The sequence below is a fragment of the Rhinolophus ferrumequinum genome, chromosome 17 (assembly GCF_004115265.2).
Source record: "Rhinolophus ferrumequinum isolate MPI-CBG mRhiFer1 chromosome 17, mRhiFer1_v1.p, whole genome shotgun sequence".
NCBI lineage: Eukaryota > Metazoa > Chordata > Mammalia > Chiroptera > Rhinolophidae > Rhinolophus > Rhinolophus ferrumequinum.
This window is the reverse complement of record NC_046300.1, coordinates 22288171-22312656: the sequence shown is the minus strand read 5'-3', so window position 1 is coordinate 22312656 and position 24486 is coordinate 22288171. Positions and strand designations below refer to the sequence as shown.

The 24486-nt window shown below is 37.3% G+C and overlaps 1 protein-coding gene across 6 annotated transcripts in view; it reads right to left on the bottom strand.

Annotated features, from left to right (window-relative positions):
* Positions 1–24486, bottom strand: part of NEK10 (NIMA related kinase 10) — a 192433-nt gene that overhangs the window by 115904 nt on the left and 52043 nt on the right. For all 6 annotated transcript variants that reach the window (XM_033133041.1, XM_033133040.1, XM_033133042.1 and 3 more), the window contains 11 exons: positions 23095–23321; positions 19914–20053; positions 18528–18589; positions 16851–16928; positions 14945–15009; positions 13460–13562; positions 13238–13366; positions 12570–12707; positions 9473–9518; positions 5047–5168; positions 4810–4912 (listed from right to left, as the gene is read on the bottom strand). In XM_033133041.1, the coding sequence (XP_032988932.1) occupies positions 4810–4912; positions 5047–5168; positions 9473–9518; positions 12570–12707; positions 13238–13366; positions 13460–13562; positions 14945–15009; positions 16851–16928; positions 18528–18589; positions 19914–20053; positions 23095–23321 (1213 nt within the window). The remainder of the gene's footprint in view (positions 1–4809; positions 4913–5046; positions 5169–9472; positions 9519–12569; positions 12708–13237; positions 13367–13459; positions 13563–14944; positions 15010–16850; positions 16929–18527; positions 18590–19913; positions 20054–23094; positions 23322–24486) is intronic.

Sequence of the window (24486 nt, the reverse complement as noted above, 5' to 3'; positions counted from 1 at the left end):
CCTTTTTCCTTTTTTTCTATTTCGGAGCAGAGAGTAAAGGGGCATGTAAGGTTTACATTAAAATGCGAGTATTTGTAAAAGCCAAGACATGTGAAATGCTAGGTTGGAAGGCAAGTGCTTTTCAGCAGATTCCCTCCTGCAGAGTCGTTCTCTATGGGATGGCACAGCATGGATCTTACATGGCAGGTTAGAGCATTTTGGGGCCAACTTTGACCATATGTGGCCCACACAGCTTAAATCTGCTGAGCCCAATGTGCCACTGAGTCAGGATCTGTTTCCTTGTGTCGCCTCCAAGGCTGCAAATAAATGCAGGGGCAAGGCCTAGACATGCTTCATGGCACAAGTCATTAAAAGATACAGTCTTTTAAGCAGAAATATATTTAGACATTAAAATTAGATACCATTTGTAAAACTATGCATACCTAAATATGTTAGTACTTTCTACTCTGCTGCCGCATGAAGGCAAGCTCAAGCCAGAATGCTCACTATAAATAACTGCAAACCAACCTCAATCTTAAAACATCTAATTCACCTATAGTGAGAAAAAAAAGAAGAGGGAAATTTTAGTTTTTCTGAAGCTTTGTTCTGGTCACATTTGCAATACAGTTTGTCTCATGCGTCTTAAACATCACTTGGCAATTCTCTGCTTCTTTTCTGGGAGTAAATAAACCTTCTGGCACAAGAAAAGAGAAAAATACAATATGACAAGGCTGCCCCTTTGTGGTAACATGCTTTCTCACTCTCTCTGTCTCTGTCTCTCTCTGTCTCTCTCTCTCTCTCTCACACACACACACACACACACACACACACACACACACACACCACAGTCTATTTTTATAGACTCTATGAATTGTAGCTTTATTTAAACCTCCCAAAATTTGAGAATCTTATACATTTGGTTTCAAATTAATGCTGTAAGATTTTAATTTAACCATAACACCTCTTAAAAATAAGAGTCTCTAATGTCCATATTTATATCAATAATGATAGACACTGAAAAACAGAAAAACATATCTCATCACTATTTTATTTAACACATTTTTAAATAGTGAAGTCAAATATCTATGGATTATCATTTTATAGTCATTTGAAATAATGGTAGCACATCAACGCCTTGTCCATATAATTCCTTTAATGGAGAGAAACTGAATTAGGAGAAGATTCTGTTCTGAGATTGATCACTGCTTCTTTATTCGAAAGTAGAAAAATAATGCCTCACTAAAAGCTAAAAAGTGTTGAAAATGGAAAATCATTTTTTTAAATTAATAACTCCTAAGTGTAAGCTTAATAAATATTAGTTAGAATAAGGTTAGGCAATGAGGGGCAGAACAGAGAAAAACAAAATAAAAGTTTGCTTACTCTTGTAAAACAAAGTAACTTTTTCTAGAGAATCCTTTACAATATGAGTATAAGCAACAACAAAAAAAATGTATTTTTTTATTCAAGTTAGAGACTAAACATGAAAGTGGTATATTGTGTTAAGTCTAATGTGGAGACATAATAATGTAATTAGCCTGCCTATTCTGAGCTAAAAGGTGGAGTGATCATATGTATTTATCTCCTTCAGCTCTCAAAACATTGCTAACATGAAGGGGGAAAAATATCTTTGTAAAGTTACTAACCCACAGGAATGATCAGAACGGGCTTGAAGACAACAGAGGTTGCGACAGTCCAATGAAGTTCTGGAAAATGTAAAGTAGATGGAGGACGGCACAGAGCATGAGTCCCAACCCACGTGGCTGAGCATATAAGGGCAAAGCCTGCAGAGCCTGGGCGCCGACCAAGGGACAACTGAGCGTGGCCTCCCTAAGCCCCTTTTCCCCATGTGACTTGCAGAAGGACAACAGACAGACAGACATTGCCTCTGGCAAGGTAGTGAATGTGCATTCTCTACAAAAAATTTAAGTAATGACTCTGGGGGTCTTCAAGGAAAGGCTCCTTTGGGCTCTAATGAAGTCCACCAGATGACAGGCTTAACCGAAACTCACAGAACTTCTAAAAGCCTTTTATTTAGTGACTTTCCCGAATGTATTAAGGACCAGTCCAGGTTCAACAGACATTTGAGGAAAGTCCCCAACAGGAAACAGAGATCAAACTAAACAGAAAAAAAGAATATAGAAAAGATAGGCCTAGAAGATGTGGAAACAATGCAGGGTGCTGGAGGGGAAAAAAAAGTCTCTATGTGTATATTATCCTGAGAGAGAATAAAAGCAGGATTCCATGAAAATGGAACAAAGAACAAGATGAAAGTTGGGGGAATTAAAAATATGATAAAGTTATTCAATAGAAGCACAAGAAAATAAAGTTGCAGCAATAACTCTAAAATAGAACAAAGAGACAAAGAGCTGTAAACTAAGAAGAATTACTTTTAAAATTAGTAGATTATTTAGTATAAACATTTAAGACTTATAGGAATTCTAATAGGGGAAACAGAAAGCAGATGGGAGAAAAGCTGAAAAGAAATAATGTAGGAAATTTTCTCAGAACTGAAGTTTTCACCTCCAGATTGAAGAGCACACCTCCTTCCATACACACTGAATGAAAAGAGACCCATCCAAGGCAGAGGGTAAAGGGAACATTCTAAAAGTTTCCGGAGAAGTGAAACAGCTCATGGATCAAGCAGTTGGAATCAGAACAGATTGGATTTCCTAACAGCGAAACTGGATACCAAAAGATTGAAGTAACACCTTCAACTTCGGAAGGATAATGACTTTCCTCTGAGAATACTACACCCAGCCAAATTACCAATAAAGTACGAGGGCCCCATAAAAATATATTGTGACATTCAAGCATCGAAAAATTATAATTTCCGAAGGACTTTCTTAGGAAAGTACTGGAAGATACACTTCGGCAAAACAGAGGAGTTAAACAAGAAAGAGAAAGACATAGGATGTAAGAAACAGAGACTCCAACCAGAGAAGGAGCTAATGAAAGTTCCAGAACAATGGCTGTGTAGCAGACTAAATTCAAATCTGGTCTATATTACAGCAAGTAGCTATGGGAGTTGGATGGCCAGGAAAACAAAATTGAGAGTAATTGCCATGTTTGCCCATGTGTAAGCAGTACAGAGAGGGCTTTCATGATGCTTTTGAAAGATCTGGGAAGAAGAAACAATAGCTACACAAAAAACTAGAAAAACTAAGAAAACAGAAGGCAAGATAAACAAAAGGATCAACAAGAAAGGAAAGGTAATCAACATTGAATGATAATCACACAGTAGTAATGATGTAAACACTAAATATTGATTAACCCCAAATTGTGTTATAAGTGTATTGGCAGGATGGTAGATGGAATAAGAAAAATTAAATCCTCAAGTGTCACAGTGGAAAATCAAATACCAGAAAAAAAAACCTAAACAGAATTAAAAGTGGTTGTTTTAGGAAAAGAGAACTGGGAGTTGCATAGGGGAAGTTTTTCTTTATAAGCTTTTTAGCACTTTTATTTTGTGAACTATTTTAATGTATGCTGCTAATTAAAGAAAATAAATATAAAAATTAATTAAAATAAATTTAGAAAGAAAAGAAATCAGGCTACTATAATAACAGATGAGCCTTTATGTATTTTAATGTAACCAAAGAAAATGATCACAGCTAATCTTAGTAAGAAAATGAAATGCAGGATTAACTATCATTTAGGAAATATGACTTGAATAGCCATCAAAGAAGGATGAAACAGATTTTTTCATGTATATGTGTGTGTGTGTGTATATAATATACATATAATATACCATATAGAACAAATCTGGTTGACAGTGTTTAATAATTATATGTATATATGTGTGTATATACACACACATATATAGTATTTGCTATAAAATTCAAATACACAAGTTATTATAATCCTTTTTAACTTATAAATGGAAATACCTGCATGTATATAAATAGTAAAAAATAATTAAGGAAACATTTTATAAAAAGAAAAATGTAAAAAGCTTACGGTAAACAAAATTATAATTCATTTCAAAGGACTAAGCAAATGTGTGCCCAAGATGAAGATTCACTATTATTTGGTCTCATTTTATATTTTACAAAGCACTGGCTTAAAATATTTCCAAGTAATTTTTCACTGAAGGTTATCTATGAGTTTCTGTATTAGGTTGCTTTTATTTTTTAAATATAAGATGCTCTACTTGCAAAAATCTAGACAGTGTATCTAATCATTGTTAGTGAAGACATATGGTTTTGGAAATGTATACATTGGAATTGCCTTCACAGAGAACTAGACTGCTCTACAACTAAGAGATTCAGCTTCAGAATGTTGTTATGTAGTTCTTACATCTATAACATCTAGCGCAGCGGCCTCCAAAGCTGGGTGCCTAAGGCAATCCACTGAGAGGCAGGAACAAATATTAAAATACTGACTTTGATTTTTTAATGTACCTTTATATTTTATTCCTGTAGACTTCATGCACTATGGAATAATTTTACAGTGACATATATATAGAATTTACAAATAAACGTACATATAATGGCAGTGTATTATCAAAAAAATTTTTTACTGATGGAATATGATCAAAAATATTTGGAAACCAATGATTTAGAAATGTCTCCCTACTTATAGTTGCTGAACCGTTAGTAGTCTGTGACAGTAGCACAAATGTTCCTGAGTGAAGAAAGGCAGGAAACAAGCTAATATATTTTCTAGCTACATTCCTGTGCCCAATAGTCACATGTGGCTAGCGGCTACCATACTGGATAGGGTAGACACAGAAGATTCCCATCAGTGCAGTTAAGTTCTATGGGGGTAGCTCTGCTCTAAAATAATATTCAGAATTTCTTGAATTAAAAATTTTCATAGTTTTATACTTACTGATTGTTACTTTGTCCTTATCCCCCAACATAATGTTGTTTGGCGTCAGATCTCTATGGACAATCCTCTTCTCCTTGTGTAGGTACCGGAGAGCTAAGCACAGCTTGAAACAGCAAAAGAAAAGCAAATTTTATTGCCCCCAACATACATATAACCACTGATGACTACTATGTCCCTAAGAAATCAGCTCGGATCTTTACCATTTTACAGAAAAATTTAATGAAAGTAAAAGTGTACCTGAATAAATATTTTCCATAGTCTTTCTTCTGTAAAATGATGTTGTTTTTCCTTCAAAGAACTGAAATGTTCTCCAAGAGGGACCCCTTCTATAAGCTCCATAACTATATACAACCTATCATCTATATTAAAAAAAAAAAAAAGAAAAACGTAATAGAAATTTAAACTCAATAAAGACATCTTGAAAACACGAATTAGAATCCTAGCTTCCCAATGGGTGTGCAGGGAACAGCACTAAACAGTTAGAGATGCACTATGATACTGGATCCACTCAGCCCTGGAAGGGGTGGGTGTGGGTGGTCTTGGGGCAACTGGAGCCCAGCAACAATCTCTTCCAGCTACAGGCTACCTCCTAGCATAAGTTTACGCTGGCAAATATTATCATTTTCCATATATGCTGCAATGTGGAATGGTTGTGAGGTGCCAAAGTGAACAAGCTAATGATCCCAAGTCCCGGAGGACTCCCTGAAGAACATGCAAATCCACCTTTCCTCTCAATAGTTTAACATTTACCCTTTAATCAAGTTAGACATTTAGAGAATTGCATTTTAAGCTGCACTGTTTTGTAGCCTCACAAATTTACCTTACAGAGTTTTACAATGGAATCATGCCATGGTCTTGCAATGAACAACACAACTGAAAACACCTCCCATGACAGAAATTTCTGCTACACCCCTCAAGACCAGAGAAAGCTGGGCTTCTTCTGGTTTTATCTTATAGATACTGGGGAATCTCATAACTGATTGTGTTTGTCTCTTTGCTTTGGATGCCAAGAAACAAGAAGTATTGTTTTCTCCTCCAAAACCAATATGAAACTCTCAACAATGGTATGTGAAATATCTTTTGTGATGTTTCGTATGTATAAAAAATATGCATGTACATAATATTTACAAAAAGGAAATCATACTATACATGTTCTGCAACTGAAGTTTTTTTTTTTCAACATTCCTGTTGGTCACATGGTATTCCATAACACAGTGGGATCATAATTTATTTAATCATTCTCCTAAGGACAGACATTTATATTGCTTCTAATTTTTTTATAATCCCAAGAAATATTTATTGTAGATACTAACTTTACCTCTGGCTTTATTTTTAATTTCTCACCTTTTATTTCTTTTTATGACAATTTTATAATCTATTTTATCATTTTTTTATGTATTTTTTAGCCACTTCCAATTCTCTTTCGGAAAAATTCAGGTTTTAAAAAAGCGTTTTTTGTTGTCTTTATTTTTAACTAAGATAAGTTGTGTCACTTCATTAGAAGTTAGAGGCCAATCTAGATCTCTTTATGATAGAATATGCACCAAATTACAGGATATTATCCTAATATCAAGAACAAACAGCGAAGGGTGTATTATTTACTGGAGAGTTTCAGTACTGAGTTCCTCTGAGTCATCTAGGGAAAGGGAGATAAAATGATAATGTGTCAAAGTACACAACAGGTTTTCATAATAACAGCACCCATAAAGAGGCAGTGAGGAAGCCCCAATCTTTGCCTGTATTTCTTAAATCTAACTTCAAATGCAGGTTTATTTTGAAAGTTCCTATGTGACACATATCGTCACAGTTTATCAATACTTATATTTTTCAGTTAGCTTTGGCTTTATCTGAGTGTTTTGATTCAGTATTCCATCCACCTTGCAGAAAGAGCCTGCCTGCCTGCAGAATCAGTCAGGGCTCCATCGCCACCTTGTGGCAATTACTTGAACTTCAAGCAAAAGAAATCTGAAAGACCTAGCCCCCTCCCAATGTATTTTGGAGGTGAAAAACGTCATCTAATTCAACAAAACAATTTTTCATTTTTTCTAACACAAGTCACTAGGTTTTAGTTTTCTTCTCTCCTGATCTTACTCAGTGATTTGTGTGTGCGGGTGTGAGTGTGTGTGTGTGTGTGTGTGTGTGTGTGAAAATAGCTTTAATAACTATTTTGGTTTGTTCATTCAGTGTCTTGCAAATGGGAGTCCGGGTATTTTATATGTAACTATCTTTAGGTCATTGATTATATCACTGTTTCATTGATCAAGAAAGTGATGTGACGGGCTCTAAATCTGGTGCAGGAAGAGCTTTGGAACTTCAGGAGCTCTCTACACACCCCCACGGAGGCGGCGCCCTATGACCCAGGCAAACTGTTCACAGAGGAGAAGCCTGCCTTCCAGGGAATCCCCCCATTATGTGAGAAGCCAAAATAGTGCAGAGAAAATATAACACTACAGTGTGAGAGAGAATGAAAGGCTGCAGTCGGAGACAAAATAAAACATTCTACCAACACCTACTGGAAAACAAAACAAAGACATCTTTCTATCAACCTGTTGCAGAACCCACTCCTGTAGATATCTAGGAAAAGAAATAATAAATCATTAATTGTCATGAATAACCAAGGCAACAAGACACCTCAGAAAGAAAGTGAAAAGTCTCCAGAAAAGGAACTTAAACACATGTAAATGTGTAACTTAAATGACAGAGAGAGAACTCAAGATTGCAGTTCTTAAAAAACTCAACACAATGCAAGAAAACACAGACAGGCAGTTTAATGAACTCAGAAACACAATCAAAGAACAAAATGAATATTTTACTAAAGAGATTGAAATTTTAAAAAAGAACCACATAGAATTTCTGGAGATTAAGAACTCAACAAAAGAAATGAAGAATGAAATAGCCAGCTTAGGTAGTAGAGTTGACCAGATGGAGGAAAGAATCAGTGACATCAAAGATAGAAATCTGGAAATGACATGGATGGAAAAAGAAAGAGACTTGAGACTTAAAAGAAATGAAAGAACTCTACAAAAACTTTCTGACTCCATCAGAAAGAGCAATATAAGAATAATGGGCATACCAGAAGGAGAAGAAAGAGAGAAGGGAATAGAGAATATATTCAAATAAATAGTCGATGAGAACTTCCCAAACTTGTAGAAAGAACTGGATCCTTGAAACCAAGAAGCAAATAGAACACCTAATTACCTCAACCCCGATAGGTCTTCTCCAAGGCATATTGTATTGAAGCTGTCAAAAATTAATAACAAAGAAAGAATCCTCAAGGCAGCCAGGGAAAAAATGGTAACCTACAACAGAAAGTCCATTAGATTATCATCAGATTTTTCAGCAGAAACTCTACAAGACAGGAGGGAGTGGAATCAAATATTCAAACTATTGAAAGAGAGAAATTATGAGCCAAGAATAATATATCCAGCAAAGATATCCTTTAGATATGGAGGTAGACCATTCCAGACATATAGAAGCTGGGGGAATTTTCTAACACATGACCTACACTACAAGAAATACTGAAGGAGGCTATTCAACCAGCATTAACAGGGATAATTTGTGGTAAGCAAAACATAAAAGGGGGGAGAGTAAAGGCCTGAACTGGAATATAGGAATGGAGAAAGTAAGCATGATGAAGAAAATGGAATATTCTAAATATGAAACTTTCTTTTACATAAACTTAATGGTAACCACCCAAAAAAAAATCCAGAACTGAAATATATACTGTAATAAAAGAAGAAACAGAGGGTAAAATCATAGAATACCACAACACAGAAATAATAGACAACAACAAAAAGGCAAAGAAACAATGGAGACAGAGTCTTACCAGAAAACCAAAGATACAATGATAGGAAATCCTCACATATCAATAATCATCCTAAATGTAAATAGACTGAACTCACCAATAAAAAAGGCACAGAGTAGCAGATTGGATCAAAAAACTAAACCCAACCATATGCTGCCTCCAAGAGACACATCTTAGCTACAAGGACAAACATAGACTCAAAGTGAAAGGGTGGAAATTGGCATTCCAAGCAAATGGTATCCAGAGAAATCAGGTGTAGCCATACTGATGTCAGATGAAACAGTCTTCAGGATATATACACAATGGAATACTATTCGGCGGTAAGAAAAGATGAAATAGGACCATTTGTGAAAACATGGATGGATCTTGAGATTATAATGCTAAGCGAAATAAGTCAGACAGAAAAAGTAGAGAACCATATGATTTCACTGATATGTGGTATACAAAACTGAAAACAACAAAAGAACAAGAAAAACAAATGAAGGAACAAAAACTCATAGACACAGACAATAGTTTAGGGGTTACCAGAGGGTAAGGGGGGACGGGGGCTCTAGAAGAGGGTAAACGGGGTCTAATATATGGTGATGGAAAGAGAACTGACTGTGGGTGGTGAACACACAATGTGAGATATAGATAATGTATTACAGAATTGTACACCTGAAATCTATGTAACTTTACTAACAATTGTCACCCCAATAAACTTTAATTTAAAAAAAAAGTGATGCACAAGATTGTCCAGTCATATAAAAAACAGAGTGAAGAAAATCGTTGATTAAGCTTATTTTTGACATTCTAATATAAAATATGTAACAAAGATACTTTTCCTTAATTAGAAATATCATGAAAATGTGTACTTACTTTCAAGAAATGTTTTGTGATAGCGTACAACATTGGGATGATAAAGCTATAAGAAAATAAATAACAAACATTACACTACTTCAAAATACAAACTTATTTTCACAGACAATTTAGTTGGATTTCATATTTGAAAACAGCAAAGAAATTGTATTTATATTTATTTATAAAACTAAGATTTTTAAGGTATCATCTAATTGAGATGTTTTTCATGATTCTTTTTATTTGCTACTTACAGAACTTATCTGAAAGCAGCAATCTCTTATATAGCCTTATCAAATAAAATTGAAAACTGATTTTGCTCTACCACCTAATTTAACTAAAGTAGAGAATTGTAGAACTAAAAGAAACCTTAAGAATTTATTTAGCACTCCCACCCCAAAACCACACACAGACTGCAGAGAGGAGAAAACAAAAATAAAGCAATTTATGTTGAATACATACATCATTTCTCTTTATCTCTCCTCACTACTTTAATATTTACATACACTGTTTATGTCTATTTACACTATTTGTTGTGTTTTTATGTTCTCCAAAATGATTAGTATGAAATTAAAATAACCTAAGCGTTATTAAGTCTGTTTAAATTATAATAGTTGACAAGAACTATTCCCTTGACCAAACTTTACTCAGGCTTCTATGAGCCCTTTTCTGACTAGGCCTCATCTTTGGCCTGCCTGGTTTTAGCAAGAATTCCAATAAGCCAGTTTAGCAAGAATCTCCCCTCTTGATATCCAATCAAATTCCTCACCTGGCACATATTTTGATCATCTAATCCAGTTTCTCTTCCCCCAATCTTGATACCTAACCAAGTTTCTATAAGTAATTTTCCATCCACTGACCTTACCTTTTGTTGGAATTCCCAGCTATCCCTACTATTGTATTCAGAGTTGAGTTCAGTCTCTCTCCCTTACTGCAATAGTTTGACCCCTGTAAAGGAAGTCTTGAACAAAGTCTTCCTTGCCATTTAAAAGTTCTCATCACAAGAAAAAACAAAATTGTAACTGTGGGATGAATGTTAACTAGAATTATTGTGGTGATAATTTCACAATATGTACAAATATTGAATCATTATGTTGTACACCTGAAACTAATATACATCAATTGTATCTCAATTTTTAAAACGTATCTAGTACAATATCTCTTTAACATAGTTTATCTTAGGATGTAACATGAAATTCTGTTTTTTAAAGTCATTTTTTACAAAAATACTAAAAAGTTTATAGTTGTATATAATTTTAATTTCTAGGTAAATTGAAATTTTTTTTTATCTCACAATAGTGGTCATTACATCTATAAATGTCTTGCTTCTCTTTTTGGCATTCCGTCTTGCCTTTTTGAAGGCAAGTTCTCCACCGAAGACCTGCTCTCTCAGTCTCTCATTACAACAGCGCTGTAGTAGGACATGGCCTCCCAGTCAGAGATCACATCTCAGCCTGTGTTGCAGCCAGGAGTGGGCCTAACACTCAGTCTCACCAACGGAGTGTGAGAGAACCATGTGTACTCCTGTGTCTGAACCATAAACATTAAGAGTGGCACCCCCCCTTGTGCCCTTCCCCTTCCCACCTTGGATATGAATGGCCTATGGCAGTTCCAACCACCCAGATGAAGACAATGTCCCAGAAAGTGACAGAGTAATAAGAGAGACAGAACCGACATCCATAAACATCTGCGCGGAGCAGAGAACACGACCAGCCTGGTCTGTTCACTTTGGGATGGTTACGTGAAAGAGAAATAATAGCCCACTGTATTGTGAGGCCTCTTCTCTCAGCCCCTGTATCACAGAGCCTCTTTGTTACAGCAGCTTACTCGTAACAAATCACACTCTGCCGTTCTAGTCCCGTTTCTGTTGCTTCTGTCTACCATTGCCTCCTCCTTTTAAGCCTCGATATCAGTATCCTTTCCAGCAATCAGTTCAGTCCTCTGGTGAGAGTGTAGTTGTACGATTTTGAGTTATCTCAAAGCCCAAGCAGATGCCTCTTATATGGCCCCAGCTTGATATTTTCTCTTCTTAGGAAATGGGCTAAAACAAATAGTCTACCTCGTCAGCTGGCAAGCAGCCAGCAGATTTTCAACAATATGGGACCAGGTAAGCAACCAGACCCATACTCTAGACCTAGCCCACTGACTAGGATTACATTCAGATTTCAGTTCAAATGAACACAGTGGACCATGTTCTAGCCTGTGTCATACCGAAGCAGCACTCTGCCGGAGGCTAGGCTGTCCTAAGCATGAGCAAACACAAATTTTTAAAAATCTAATCTATTACTATATAAAAACCAACCACAACATAAGCTATTAATGATACTATTTACTGTAATTTAGAAATTGGAATAGAACTATGGATTTTGATGAATTAAGATCATCATATTTATGATCATTTTATCCCAGCACAAATGCTGTGCAAATTGAACTGCTAGAGAACGAAGCACAGTGTAGTTGATAGCTCTTCACAGGAATTATAAATGGACAGTGTTCATAATAAATGTACAAATAAGGAAACCTATAAAAGAAACCAGTGTGTTCTTGGATCACAAAAAGAAATCCCATTTCTCTTCTGACATGTTTATTCTTTCTCTCCAAACAAAGCTTCATAATGATAGTTAATTGAGTTGTTACATTATGTCAGAATATTCTGCTCATGCCAATAAATAATAACCCATCTGGAAAATCCACATTTTAGATTTAATAAGCCATATTTGAAGAATGTTAACAGCTTGGTTCCACTTGACAAAAATTAGGGAACTCTTAGTCATATTCTTATGCATGTAACTAAGTAACAAAATATTCTGCAATACAAGGAGAAGGAAATGGATATGCCTAAAATGAAAAGAGAAGAGTTTCTCGTATCGAATGCACTCTGTGCTATAAACTCTGTTGTTCTGCACCCCTGGCCCTGACATAAACTCCAGAAAGTGTTTCTAAGTTTCAATGTTAAGCCTTCGGAAAAAAGATGGCTAAAATATCACTACCTTAACGTCAATTATTTTAAGCAGAACCAGTTCTTAAACAGCATGGACAAGAATAGCATAAGAACACTACTTTCTTTTGATGACATTTATTTAAGGAAAACACCCTCATAAACAAGAAAAACCTTTACCTGCTCTTTAATTATGGTTAATTCAGAAACAATATTCTTCACACTGCTGTCTCGATCTTTCTTATCCTTTCCAAATGCTGGGTTATGTAAATTGACCTCTTTCATTGCTAAAAGATTTTGACCACTACGCTTTCTAACCTAATAAGGAAGACAAAAAGAAAAGAAAAAGAAAAAAATGAGGTGGGGGTAGAAAGGGGAAGAAAGAGATAGGTTAACAAGATCACATGTTTAAACAAAGTCTTTTAAATAAGTCAGGGAACTTTAAAACTTCTATCTGTATTTACACTAAGCTCAGCTAAAAAAACCAGTATCTCCTGGATTAACCTGCAATATTCAGTAAGATTTTACTTGGTAAATACAGAACCACTAGTGTGAATTTAGAGAAGGTGTCATGCAATGGGACAAGCCATTTTGACTATTTTTTTGTGAGAGATTAATGACAGCTTTTGTCTTCAAAGGTCAGTGACCAATTTCTAGAGCTGAAAGCTCTAGTGCAGCTATCTAATGAACAAAAACAATCCTTCAAATTTTCATAACTATTTTTCACTACTTTTCAACAAGGACTTTCAAGGTCCTTTCAAGAGGACTCCAATTCAACTGTGTGTGACTGCAAGTGTGGCATCTGGTTTGCTTGGGGGTATCAAAATGTTCCCCAAGAGCAAAGTCACCTTGTAAACACAGCCAAAAGCTCCACTTCCAAGATGATCCAAAATTGCATAGTTGCCTATGTATTTCGAAGGAGCTTTATTCTGATTAATGCTTTCAATGTTTTCAGCAATTTGCTTCAGCTCATCGTCCTAACCAAAAAATAAAAAAGAAATGGGTTACTATGATAAAGCCCATCCTGACCACATGGCAGCCTTCCAAAATACTTAAAACTCAGGATTTACCATTAGTAAATTCAGCTTGGATACCAATTCTTCATAAGCACTGATGTCACGAACATAATGTCCTACATCAATGAAGACCTCAAACAAGTCAGTGGGGAAGAGCCTACAGGGAAAAAGACACACGTGTATGTCATGCAGCACTCGGAAACTGTTGTTCATTTCCTCCCTTTTGGATCTAGCTCATTCACAGATTAATTATAGTAAACAAATTTAACTTCCTTAGGTTATCAACAAGCTGGCGGACATAATACCCACCAGTTGATCTCTCAAAAGTGAACTGTAGCTATATTTCATAAGCGTAAGGAAAAACAAATGGAAAGTTCTAGGGATCTGCTGTATAATATTCTGCTTATAGCTAACAGTGCTGTACTGTACACTTAAACATCTATTAGGAGGGTAGATATTGTGTTGTGTGTTTTTTACAACAATAAAAAAATAGATATGATGCAGATTATACAAAGACCTTATTTGTAAAGTATTTGTGGATATAGGTATTAAACATTTTGGGAAAGAATGTTTACTGGGTGCTTACTGAGCACTTTCATAAATGCTATTTGATTCAGTCCTTATATTTACTCGAGGAGGCAACTATTAACCTAATTTTAAATGTTTTATGAAAATCAAATAAAAATACAGTTAAAGGGGGCAGGGGGAATGGAGAGATTTGTGCATCATTTCCAAGGTACTGGCTTCGAGGCTTATTAAAATATTTAGGTCCACTAAAATGGACGATTTAGGGCCTTGAACAAAAAAGGTTTTGACGAATAACTAATTTTACGTCCTTTTCTTTCCCTAAATTCAAGCGTCGCATAGAAATAAAGTAACAACATAAAATGTTCCATGCTGCTGAACAAAAGATGTTACTAAAACTCAAGGTTTTATTTCTATTCTGCCTTGTCGATACAATTCCTGTAAGAACTTGGGCCTATGGTCTTGGCTCACCCTACCCAACTAAATCGCGTGCAGACCACACATGTAGGTAACTAGCATCTCCTTGCCGAGGTGGTGATTTTTCTGTCACACTCAACCAGTATAGCCAACCTCCTGACCCTAGAACATCCAGCCTCTTCCCCTTCAAATGAGCTCCTACACTATGGAGGACATCCAGACAAATACTTTTTTTTCTGTTGACTAAGAGGAAATGACTAGATCAACTTTGGAATTTCAGAATGGGCAAAAACAAGCACATATTTTGATGTCATCCATTTAAAATGTTAATGTCTAAAAAAGAGAAAGAAAGAAAAAGCGAAAACCATAGCAGTCACATGTAATTAAGAAGAGTTATATTGATATCGTGATTGCTGTTCTTTCATCATTTTGTTAAGATATCACCAGGGTAGCTCAGTTTTACCTGTGAATTCTAAGAAATCAGAAGACACCTATTTTTCATGCTGATTCATTCTTCTTTTACCGTTACTAAATCAGGCATGTGAAAACAGTTCAATTTAGTGACTGCTGGTTACTTCAATATCTCTAAGCTCATACCTTTTAAAGAGTGGTCTGTTTCTTTCCATACTGAAGAGAAACCTCAAGGCTCTGAAAGCATAACACTGGTAAATAAAAGGAGAAGTGATTCTCAAATGGTAGCTCAACAAATTAGAACATTTTCAGGACAGAATTATCATGAAGTAAATATTAACATGGCTTGATTGTGAGGGTGGCTGGTCTACGTGGGAACCAAAGCTTGTGACTGAAAACAAAAACCATCAACACCTGGGATAGTTCTTGTACTTAAAAATCGTTTATGCTGTAGAAATGCTAGGGAACTTGGCCTTGTTTCACTCAGTAGTTGTCCTTAATTCCTTTCTAGAAAGTACAAAATGAGCACAAAGACAGGAAATAAAATGCCTATGCTGAGAAAACCAAATGTCCAGAGATTTCCAGGAGCTCAAGGTTTATTTTGTTTCTAGCCTGCTATGTATGCCTCAATATTTACATGGTTTCTGTGAGAAAAAAACACTAGAAATGATGACATGTAAAAATAGCCACAGGCACGCTGGACTCAAACTTGACAAATTGGTCTCTTGAGTAAAGAGGCCTAAGCATTCCCTGAATAGAAAAATCTACAGTACCTCCTGTGAACACTCAGAAAGAGGCCTGTGAGACTTTAAGGAAGCAAAATAAACATCTGACATTTTGCAATGCTGAGAAAAAAAAGAAAAAAGAAAAGACAGCCCCCAGCCTGCAGATGTACCTGCACAATAAGCCACCACTGGGGTGATCGGGGTCTGCTGAGTTCAAATCCAGAATCGTTTCATAATATCAGTGACCTGAATATAGAAGAAGGGTCACAAACAGAATTGCCCAGAGAAGCCAGGCAGACAAAATGAAGGAGCCTGGTAAGAGAGTAGTGGCGATTGTGAGAGAGTGGAGAACAGGCATGTATGTTCCTCGAAAGCCATTTCAACATGGATTTTTAAAAACCCTCTACTGCCTAACAAAATGCATCTGCTGGATGGATTTGACGTTGCCTGTGTTCCAGCATAGTGTCATACACATAGCGGGGCACTAGGGAAACGAAGTCCCTCCCGTGGATGTTCTCATCTGTAGCTCTCCAAAACCTGTGGCTGCCAGTCCACAGATACCATCAGTAATTCTCTGCTAGGTTTGACCATCATTCTGGGTGATAGTTCTTAAATCCGATTGAGGCAAAGATGGTTTCGTACTTCCTTTTCTAAGTGACTTGAAGAGAAGGTGAGCCGCCACTACGGCAAAGGCAAACTTCAAATCTGATGTTATCATCCCGATGTCTTTGGGGACTCTGGCCCCTGGTGCCCAACTCCTCAAAAAAGTACATATTGTATCCCCCTCTTACCTGTGAGGCCTCATCTCCGGAGGCACCTCTCCCCTCAACGCACACCCCAGCCCCACTAAGCATACTGTAAGCTGTCAGTCTCCCACACTTTGCACATGTTGTTCCCTCCCTGTGGAATGGCCTTCCATCTGATACCACTGGTGCCCCACTCATATCCCTTTATCCATTTGGCAAGTCCCTTCTCATCCATCAAGACTGATTTTACAGGCTTTCCTTTGTCAAGGTGAAATGTTAGTGGCTGTGGGCCATACTTAAAGATGGCATAGAATTTTCCTGTTATTATTTTCCGATACACAGCAATTACATGTCTTTTTTTAAAGCAGAACTTATTGATAAGCAAAGAAACATCTAAATAAAATGGCCTAATTCCCTCCCATAGAGAAACCACTGTCAAGCTTTTTACGTTGTTGTAACAGCATTTGCTTCCATGCCAGCCTCCCTCACTAAGTATTTTTCCTTCACAGTCAGTACAGGATCATAGCTAACTTAAAAATTCTAAAATCATAGATTATATTATCAAAGTTTCCCCAGATTTCAGTAACTTGATATTGAAGAACAATGGACATGTTTATTTACCTGTAATAGATTAGTCTTTGCTGCATTCTTTTGTTTGTTTGGTAAGATTAATTTTGCTATTGTATATACACCATTTTCCTGAAAGAATCAAGAGGCAATATTATGACAATGCCATAGAGCTACATAAGCATAAAAAACAACTAAACAACCTCAAAAATTAATATTAAGAAAAAAAATGTTAGTATAATCTTCGAACTTTAAATATGACAGGCCAATACCTAAAATGTGACAGGACAATACTAAAAATGTAGGTGTAACACGTTTATACACCAAAGACTATAACCACAATCTTAAAATTTCAACTGTTTTTAAAGATTATAAATAATAAAGTACATCAATTTAAAGTGATTCAAAAACTTAAAAACAGTGTGGGGGACAGAGTAAAGGGATCCAAATATCTTATAATCTTTGCACATTATATTTTAAATATAATGAAATATAATTATGAAATATAATTTCTCCCTTTATAGTTTTGTGAAACACTACAGATAAATTATTGTAGAAAAGAAAATAGAAAAATAAAAGAAACAAGAATAATAGATTAAAATAGAAAACGAATATTACTCATGAAAACACAGTTAATATCTTTCTAGACTTATGCTCAAATATATACATGGAGGAATGAAAAGAATTACTAACTTATTGCTACTTTTCTATTATCTATTAAATGTATAACTTACTAAAGTCTACTATATGTGGATGTTTATATTATAACTAAAGAACTTTACCTGCCTTATTGCATTTAGTCTTTATAGTTATTTGTGAATTAGTCTATAATATTCCTGTTTTATACATGATAAAACCAAAACTTAGAGAGGCTAAGTCATTTTTCCAGGGGCCAAGCAGCAAGTAATGATAGGAATTGTTTTAACAGCATTTGTTTCCAGGCCAGCCTCCCTCATCAGATATTTTTCCCTCACAAGTCAGTACAGGGACTAGTGCTAACCTAAATATTCTAAAAATCATAGATATTATCAAAATTTCCCTAGATTTCACTTGCTCTACCAACTACCCCCGATTTGCAGAGCGTCCCCGAGGGACTCTAATCATTGGTAACCTGATCCATTACTAACTTTTATCTATTTACGGATTTTGAAGTTTGATATACTGTAAAAAAAAAAAAGTTTTCTCTTTAAAATTCAATGAGCAGAAAATAACTTTTATAATAGGAACCATGTGATGGTTGTACACATACATGTGTATTTAGGTATAACTCTGATGTATATACTTGAATTTGAGAGTACATACTTGATATATTCTTAAAGTGACTGCTACCCTTAACTCATGGAAGCCTATATGCCCAGAATTAAAATAGTTCAGAATAGCTTTAAAAAAGGAAGGAAGGAAGGAAGGAAGGAAGGAAGGAAGGAAGGAAGGAAGGAAGGAAGGAAGGAAGGAAGGAAGGATAGAAGGAAGGAAAAAGGACTGCACAAATATAGGGAAGAAACATCATCAATTAACCACAAAGCAGTTCTTTTCAAGCCACATGAGTTAAAAGAGGAAGGACAAGAATGTAAAATGAAATCCTATAAGTTAAATAAGAAATACTGAAATGTTTTAAAACCCTGTGATGGGATCCCAAAAGCTATGCTGTGGGATACAGAGCTGGGTCTGAGGTGGGGCCAATCAATGGTGACCTGGTTATGCAGACTCCATCCTGGGGGGCGGGGTGCTCACCTGAACCACCTGGTGGGCATTGGTGTCGTTGAGCACGAGTTCAGTGAGGGCAGCACAGCAGGCTGGAACAAAAATCACCAAACGATCATGTCTGTCACCACTGTGACCGCGCTACTGCTCTTACATCAATACTCAAACTCCACGGGGAATTTTGTTAGCAGAGTCACTCAAAAACACTAATTGTCCTTCTGGCATGGTTCTGGGACAAGGAAAACGTCTCTTCTCTTCATGTGATTAGTGCATGTCCACCCCACAGCAGCTTTGTATTGAGTACTTACTGGTACTATATACCAGGAAGCAGGGAGTGCATCTGTCTGGTTCATTGTGATACCCAGTGCCCAACCATTTAGCAGGCGCTCAATAAATACATCTGCAATGGCTGGCTAAATGAGAGAGTGCTCTAAATATAGTATCCAAATTAACATTTATATTCAGAGTATGCGCTGTGATGACCTGTTTGACCAGTGGGAAAACTGAGACTCGGAGAGGTTATGAGACGAGGCCACAGCACTTGTAAGCGGCAGGGGCCAGAAGTCGGACCCTAGTCTGCCACGTGTTACATCCCGGGCCCTGAGCACTACCCTTCCTGCCGTTTTATAGCCACTGGGGCAGCCTCTGGTGGCGTTCTGTACTGAGCTGCTTCTTGGCCTTTTTCCTCCCCCAGCCATGTCTGCTCTCCCCCTCTGAGGACCTACCGGCCCTTCTGCTGGCCCACCCGGTACCTCTCTGCTCCCTTTCTGTGGGTCACTGCAGGGCACCCAGCTTGGTTACCAACACTGTGGCCCTGCTTGCCGCAAAGGCCAGGTGCCCTCATGCAAGGCAGTGGCTACAGAACTCTTCAAGGTTGTGCCAAAGTGCCAAAAAAGTGCATGCATATGTCCCTGCTCCCCGCAATACTTCTGTGTGGAAATCCCACAGAGGGCAGCATCTCTGTCTTCTCTTCAGGTGCTCACGATGTGTGAGGAAGGCACTCCCTTGCTCCCAGTGGAATGGGTACTGCATTGTAGAATGTCACTGAAGGAGGGTGCCCGAGGTCTAGAAAATAATAGGAACCACGATCTGTGCACAGAGCAAGCTGCATTCCCTAACCCAGCTTTATGAGTAATAAAGCTCATATTCTGCTCTCTTTATGTCTGACTTCTATTGTTGACTTCTTCATGTGTTCAGAACATGGAAGGGAGGGGAAAGTTTGTGGTATCGTTAACCTGCAAGTTCAACACTGGTATCCAACAAGTTTGGGGCATCCATATGGATTTAACTTCACATTTTTTAAAACTTATAAATTGTGCCTAATCAATGTCATCATACTAATTTTACAACAGAATAATAAGACAATATAATATTAAACAGTATAAATAGTAAAACATAATAATATGATATAAATACCTGCTTGAAGAGAGAAAGTATTTTCTTGTATTTCCCGAGGGCTTAAATCTTCTGACAAATGAAGCTGCTGAATTCGGCCTGCTGCATTTGCACTAGACAGGCTTCCAATGGAAGACCGATCAGAAACAAAATTTCTATCTCTGAAAAAGAAAAGTTAATGCACGGATGAATTTATCAATTTTGCTTCCTGGTCAGTGTTTTCTGAGTCCTCTTTTTAAAGAAATCTTTGCTTCACCCAGATCATGAAGTTTTTCTGCTGTGTTATCTTTATTGTTTCACCTTCCAATCCACCTAGAATGGATTTTGTATATGGTGTGAGGTAGGAATCTTTCCTTCCTTTCTTCCTTTCTCCCCTCCTCCCTCCCTCCCTTCCATCCTGTTCTCTCGTTCTCTCTCTCTCTCTCTCTCTCTCTCTCTCTCTCTCCTCTCTCTCCCCTTTCTTTTTAATATGGTTACTGAACTGGCTCAGCACTATTTATTGACAAGACTGTCCTCCCCACTGCTCCTCACGGCCACCTTTGTTTGACCTCTATTCTCGCTGCAATCATGTCACCTGAATACATGTCAGTCTTCATCATTTTGTTTTCTTTTTCCATGAAATTCCAATCTTCCTTTATTTTAGGAAAGTTCTCTTCTATTATATCTTTAAAAAATTTTTTTAATTCCTTTTGTTGTAGTCTCTAACCTCAGGGATATCAATTATCCAAAAACCTGTCTTCTGCTGGCCATAGCTTTCATTTTTCTAATTGCTCGTATTCTTTGTCTTTCTCTTCTACATTACGTGTAATTTGTTTTTCAATCTTGCCCTTCCTTTTTCTTAATTCCCAGTTTCTAGTGAACTTATCAGTTCTGGTGTATGTTATTCCGTTCTGTCTTCTCTTTCTTAGCTCTGCAATCTCTCTCCTCCCTTTTTATATCATCTCATCTCACTCTTTAATCTTATTTCATAAATTTCATGTTCTGTTTAATGTCTTCGATAATAAAAAAAGAATTTGTTTTTCTCTGTTTACTTAATGGAAACTCTTCACAAGAGATTCTTCATGTCTTTATCTACTTTGTTCCTTTTTGTTTTACTTTGTTACCATATTTTATCATTTATTTATTTATTTTTTATGCCAGGCAGCTCTATCGGATTCTCTATGTGCCTAAATATAACGTGGACTTGGCTTCCTTCCCACCTCATCTGGACCCACTAGTGTCCCTCCTTCCACTGAGCATGGGGAAGGTAATGGAGCTGGGCTTGGGCCTAGCGATAGTCATAAGCGGTGATCTTATCTGTCAACATAATTAGTTAAAACTTGAATTTCAGTGATCATTCCACATTTTCAAGACTATATAGCACTCTAGAAACCACTTTTGAGTTTGGGGTTGAAGGGACTGGGCATGCACAGGTTTCCTGGAAACTGCCCTGACAAACAATGCCTGTTTCATAATCAAGCCAGCAGACAACCTGGCAACCTCCAGCCATCGAACCCACTCCAGGCAGCTCAGGGGCTGGCACAAAGCTCTGAAAGGATACTATTTACCCCAGCTGGGATAATAAATTCTCCTAGACCACAGTGACATATTTAACATGGAATAAGTGTTAACATCTATCACCTTCCAGGAAAGAGTTTCCTAACATTGCACCATAGAAACATACTAGGAAAATGACTCCTTAGACATGTAAGAACTCTTTTCTATCAAGGATTGTTATAGCTTGAGCAAAAGAGGAAAATGGTGCCTGTATTAACTCAAATTATATGTGGTTAAAAAAAGTATATTTTGTCTTTAAAGTATCCTTTGTCTTGAAGTATTGATTAACTATTATAGAATTTAATTTTATCATCTAAATAAACAAATAAACAACAAGTAAATAAATAAATAACTGCTCTCCAAGAAGACAACCCTGTTGTCACAGGCATATTGACAAATAATAACCACCACCACCACCAGCAGCATTACCATCACCGTCCGACAACTTAAGCAAAAACGAACCTTTGTCAAATGTGATTATTTTGACCAAGGGGCTGGCTTATTATGCCACTGTACTGATGAAAGATTTATAATTTAAAATTTAATGTGTTTGAGATTTTTAAGTGATACTCATAAAAGCAAGTGGAGAGTAAACAGTCTATGTATTTTTTTCTTTTTTTTTTTTTTTTGAAGATAACAGAAATCGTTAACAAAGCTACAGTTCCTATCTCTGTAGTCTGTTCTTATGCTTTGGAATTGTCCCCTGAGAGAAAATGAAGTTGATAATACATAGTTCTACAATATCCCTGAAGGTACAATAAGGACAAAGTCCCAATAATATTGATTTGATAATATCTAGTCATATTAAAATTGATAAGTCACGGCTTTTATTAGCATGAGTTTTATTTATGTACTACAGATAATAAATGTGAGCCCTCTGAGGCAGACATACTCCTTTTCAACTTTGGTTAAAAACATATAGGGCTGAATTATGCTTTATAATAATTTTCGGTAATAAAACCTTCCCACTGATGGTACAAAAGATGTTTTTATCCAATACTTCAACATATCTACTATATACAATATAGTAGTTATTGCAACATGAAGAAAATTTCAATTCGAAAGTATTTTTAAAAACCATTCCTCCTCATATCATGGCTTTGAATGCCATTGGAATTCTACTTTTAAAAGAGAGATAATAGGTGTTAACTCATCTTATAGCACCACAACAAGATTAGGGAGAAAGGAAGAGCAACTGGACCAGGGGCAGTAACATGAAAATCATTTCATTAATGATATTTTCTCCTATTTTGACTAAGGATTATATGTCTGTCCCTTTAACATAGACATTGCTTTCTCTTTACAGATGAATGACATGTATGCATACACAGACATTTTGGTAAAATAGTAGTAATTATTGTACTCATTCAAGAAATAAGGTGGCAAGACAAATGTTTCCTTGGGTTATTGGTTTCCATTCCTGGCACTGTCCTGGAGGCTGGTGATGCAAAGATAACCTATCAGGGCTCCCAAGGAGCTTGAAAGACAAATGCCCACAACAGGAATTTACAGCATGCTTGCAACAAGTATAAATGACTCTGCAAAACACGAATGACCAAAGAGCAGGAGGGAGTGAGTTGAGCGTGTGCCCAATCTGCCATCGCAAGGCAGAGTCCCCAGCCTGCAATGACTGGGGTGAAATGAACCAAAGCCCACCCCGACTCACCCTCGTAAAATATGCAGCAGCTGCTTGATGCCGCCCCAGATGCGGATTTCCACACTGGTCTCGGGGTCTTCACAAACCTGCACCAGGATCCAGACGACACTCCAGAGCAGCTTCAGGTGGTCAGAGTGCAACAGACTGAGGAGGACGGGGATCCCCTCATAGAGCTTCACCTGCTCTTTCACTTGGGGTTCGGCACACAGTAGGCGCAGCAACTCTGCAGTTAGTCTGGAAGGGGACGGGAAGGGTGAGGATGAGAATCACAGCACAGTGGGTCACTGACTTTATATTTAGACTAGAGCTGTCACCACTGCATGGACTATAACTCTAACATTTTCTCAGTCACAGGTCAGCATACGGCAAAGGGCTGAACCACAACCAAATGTTTTCGGCTTTTCTGGCCTTACGGGCTCCATTCACAACTACCCAACCATGCCAACATGTGCAAAAGCACCCATAGACAACACCAAAAAACAAATGGGCTTGGCTGTGTCCTAATAAATCTTTATTTACAATACAGGCAGAGAACCAAATTTATCCCCCAGGTTACAATTGACTGACTGCTGTTCTAAGTCATATGCTCATTGTACCTCCATTGGTCTGACTAAAAACCTACTAACCAGCAAATAGGTGTCAAGTACCTACAATGAGACCTGCGGTAGGCTCAAGATAAAAGAATTATGAAAGCTTTACCATAGTCTTCAGAAACTTACTTTTGTCGTTGCAAAAGCAAGACATTAATACAAAATGGCAAAAATACTATAGTGCAGGGGGATTAAATGTAAAGTGTCCAGTGACTGCCTGGAGAGTAATACGAAGCACGATGGCATAAGTCACAGGGTTCAGCTGAGCTCCCAAACATTATGATGATGAACATTTCACGGAACCATCCTTAATCTTCTAGGCGCACACTCTAAACACTCTCCCTGGATGGTATCGACCATTCCCGTGGCTCAGACACGCCCTGTAATCCGGCACTGTGAGCTTGACCCAGGCAACACTCCCAGCCTCTAGAAGTTCTAGCCACATGGCTCTTCCACAGGGACTCACCCCACTTGTCTAAACTCAAAGTCAATATTCTTCTCCCCCAAATCGGCTCTTCCTCATATAACCCTGAACTTGACTCATAGCACCACAGTCTTTTCAATTTTCCAAGCCAGGGGACTGGGAATCATTCAACATACTTTCTTCTCTTTTCCCAACCTGCCAGTGCCAATCAAGGATCTTCAGAGCCCCTGATTTCCTGGGCAATTGCTGGGATGTATTCTCTTAAAAGTCGTGCAGCCAGCTAACCACCCCCTCCCCCGCTCCTCCCATTCCTGATATGCGATCATGTGCAAGATGTAAGCCCCTGTCTTCTACCTCTCCAATATTCTCATTCCCGTACTGCTTCAC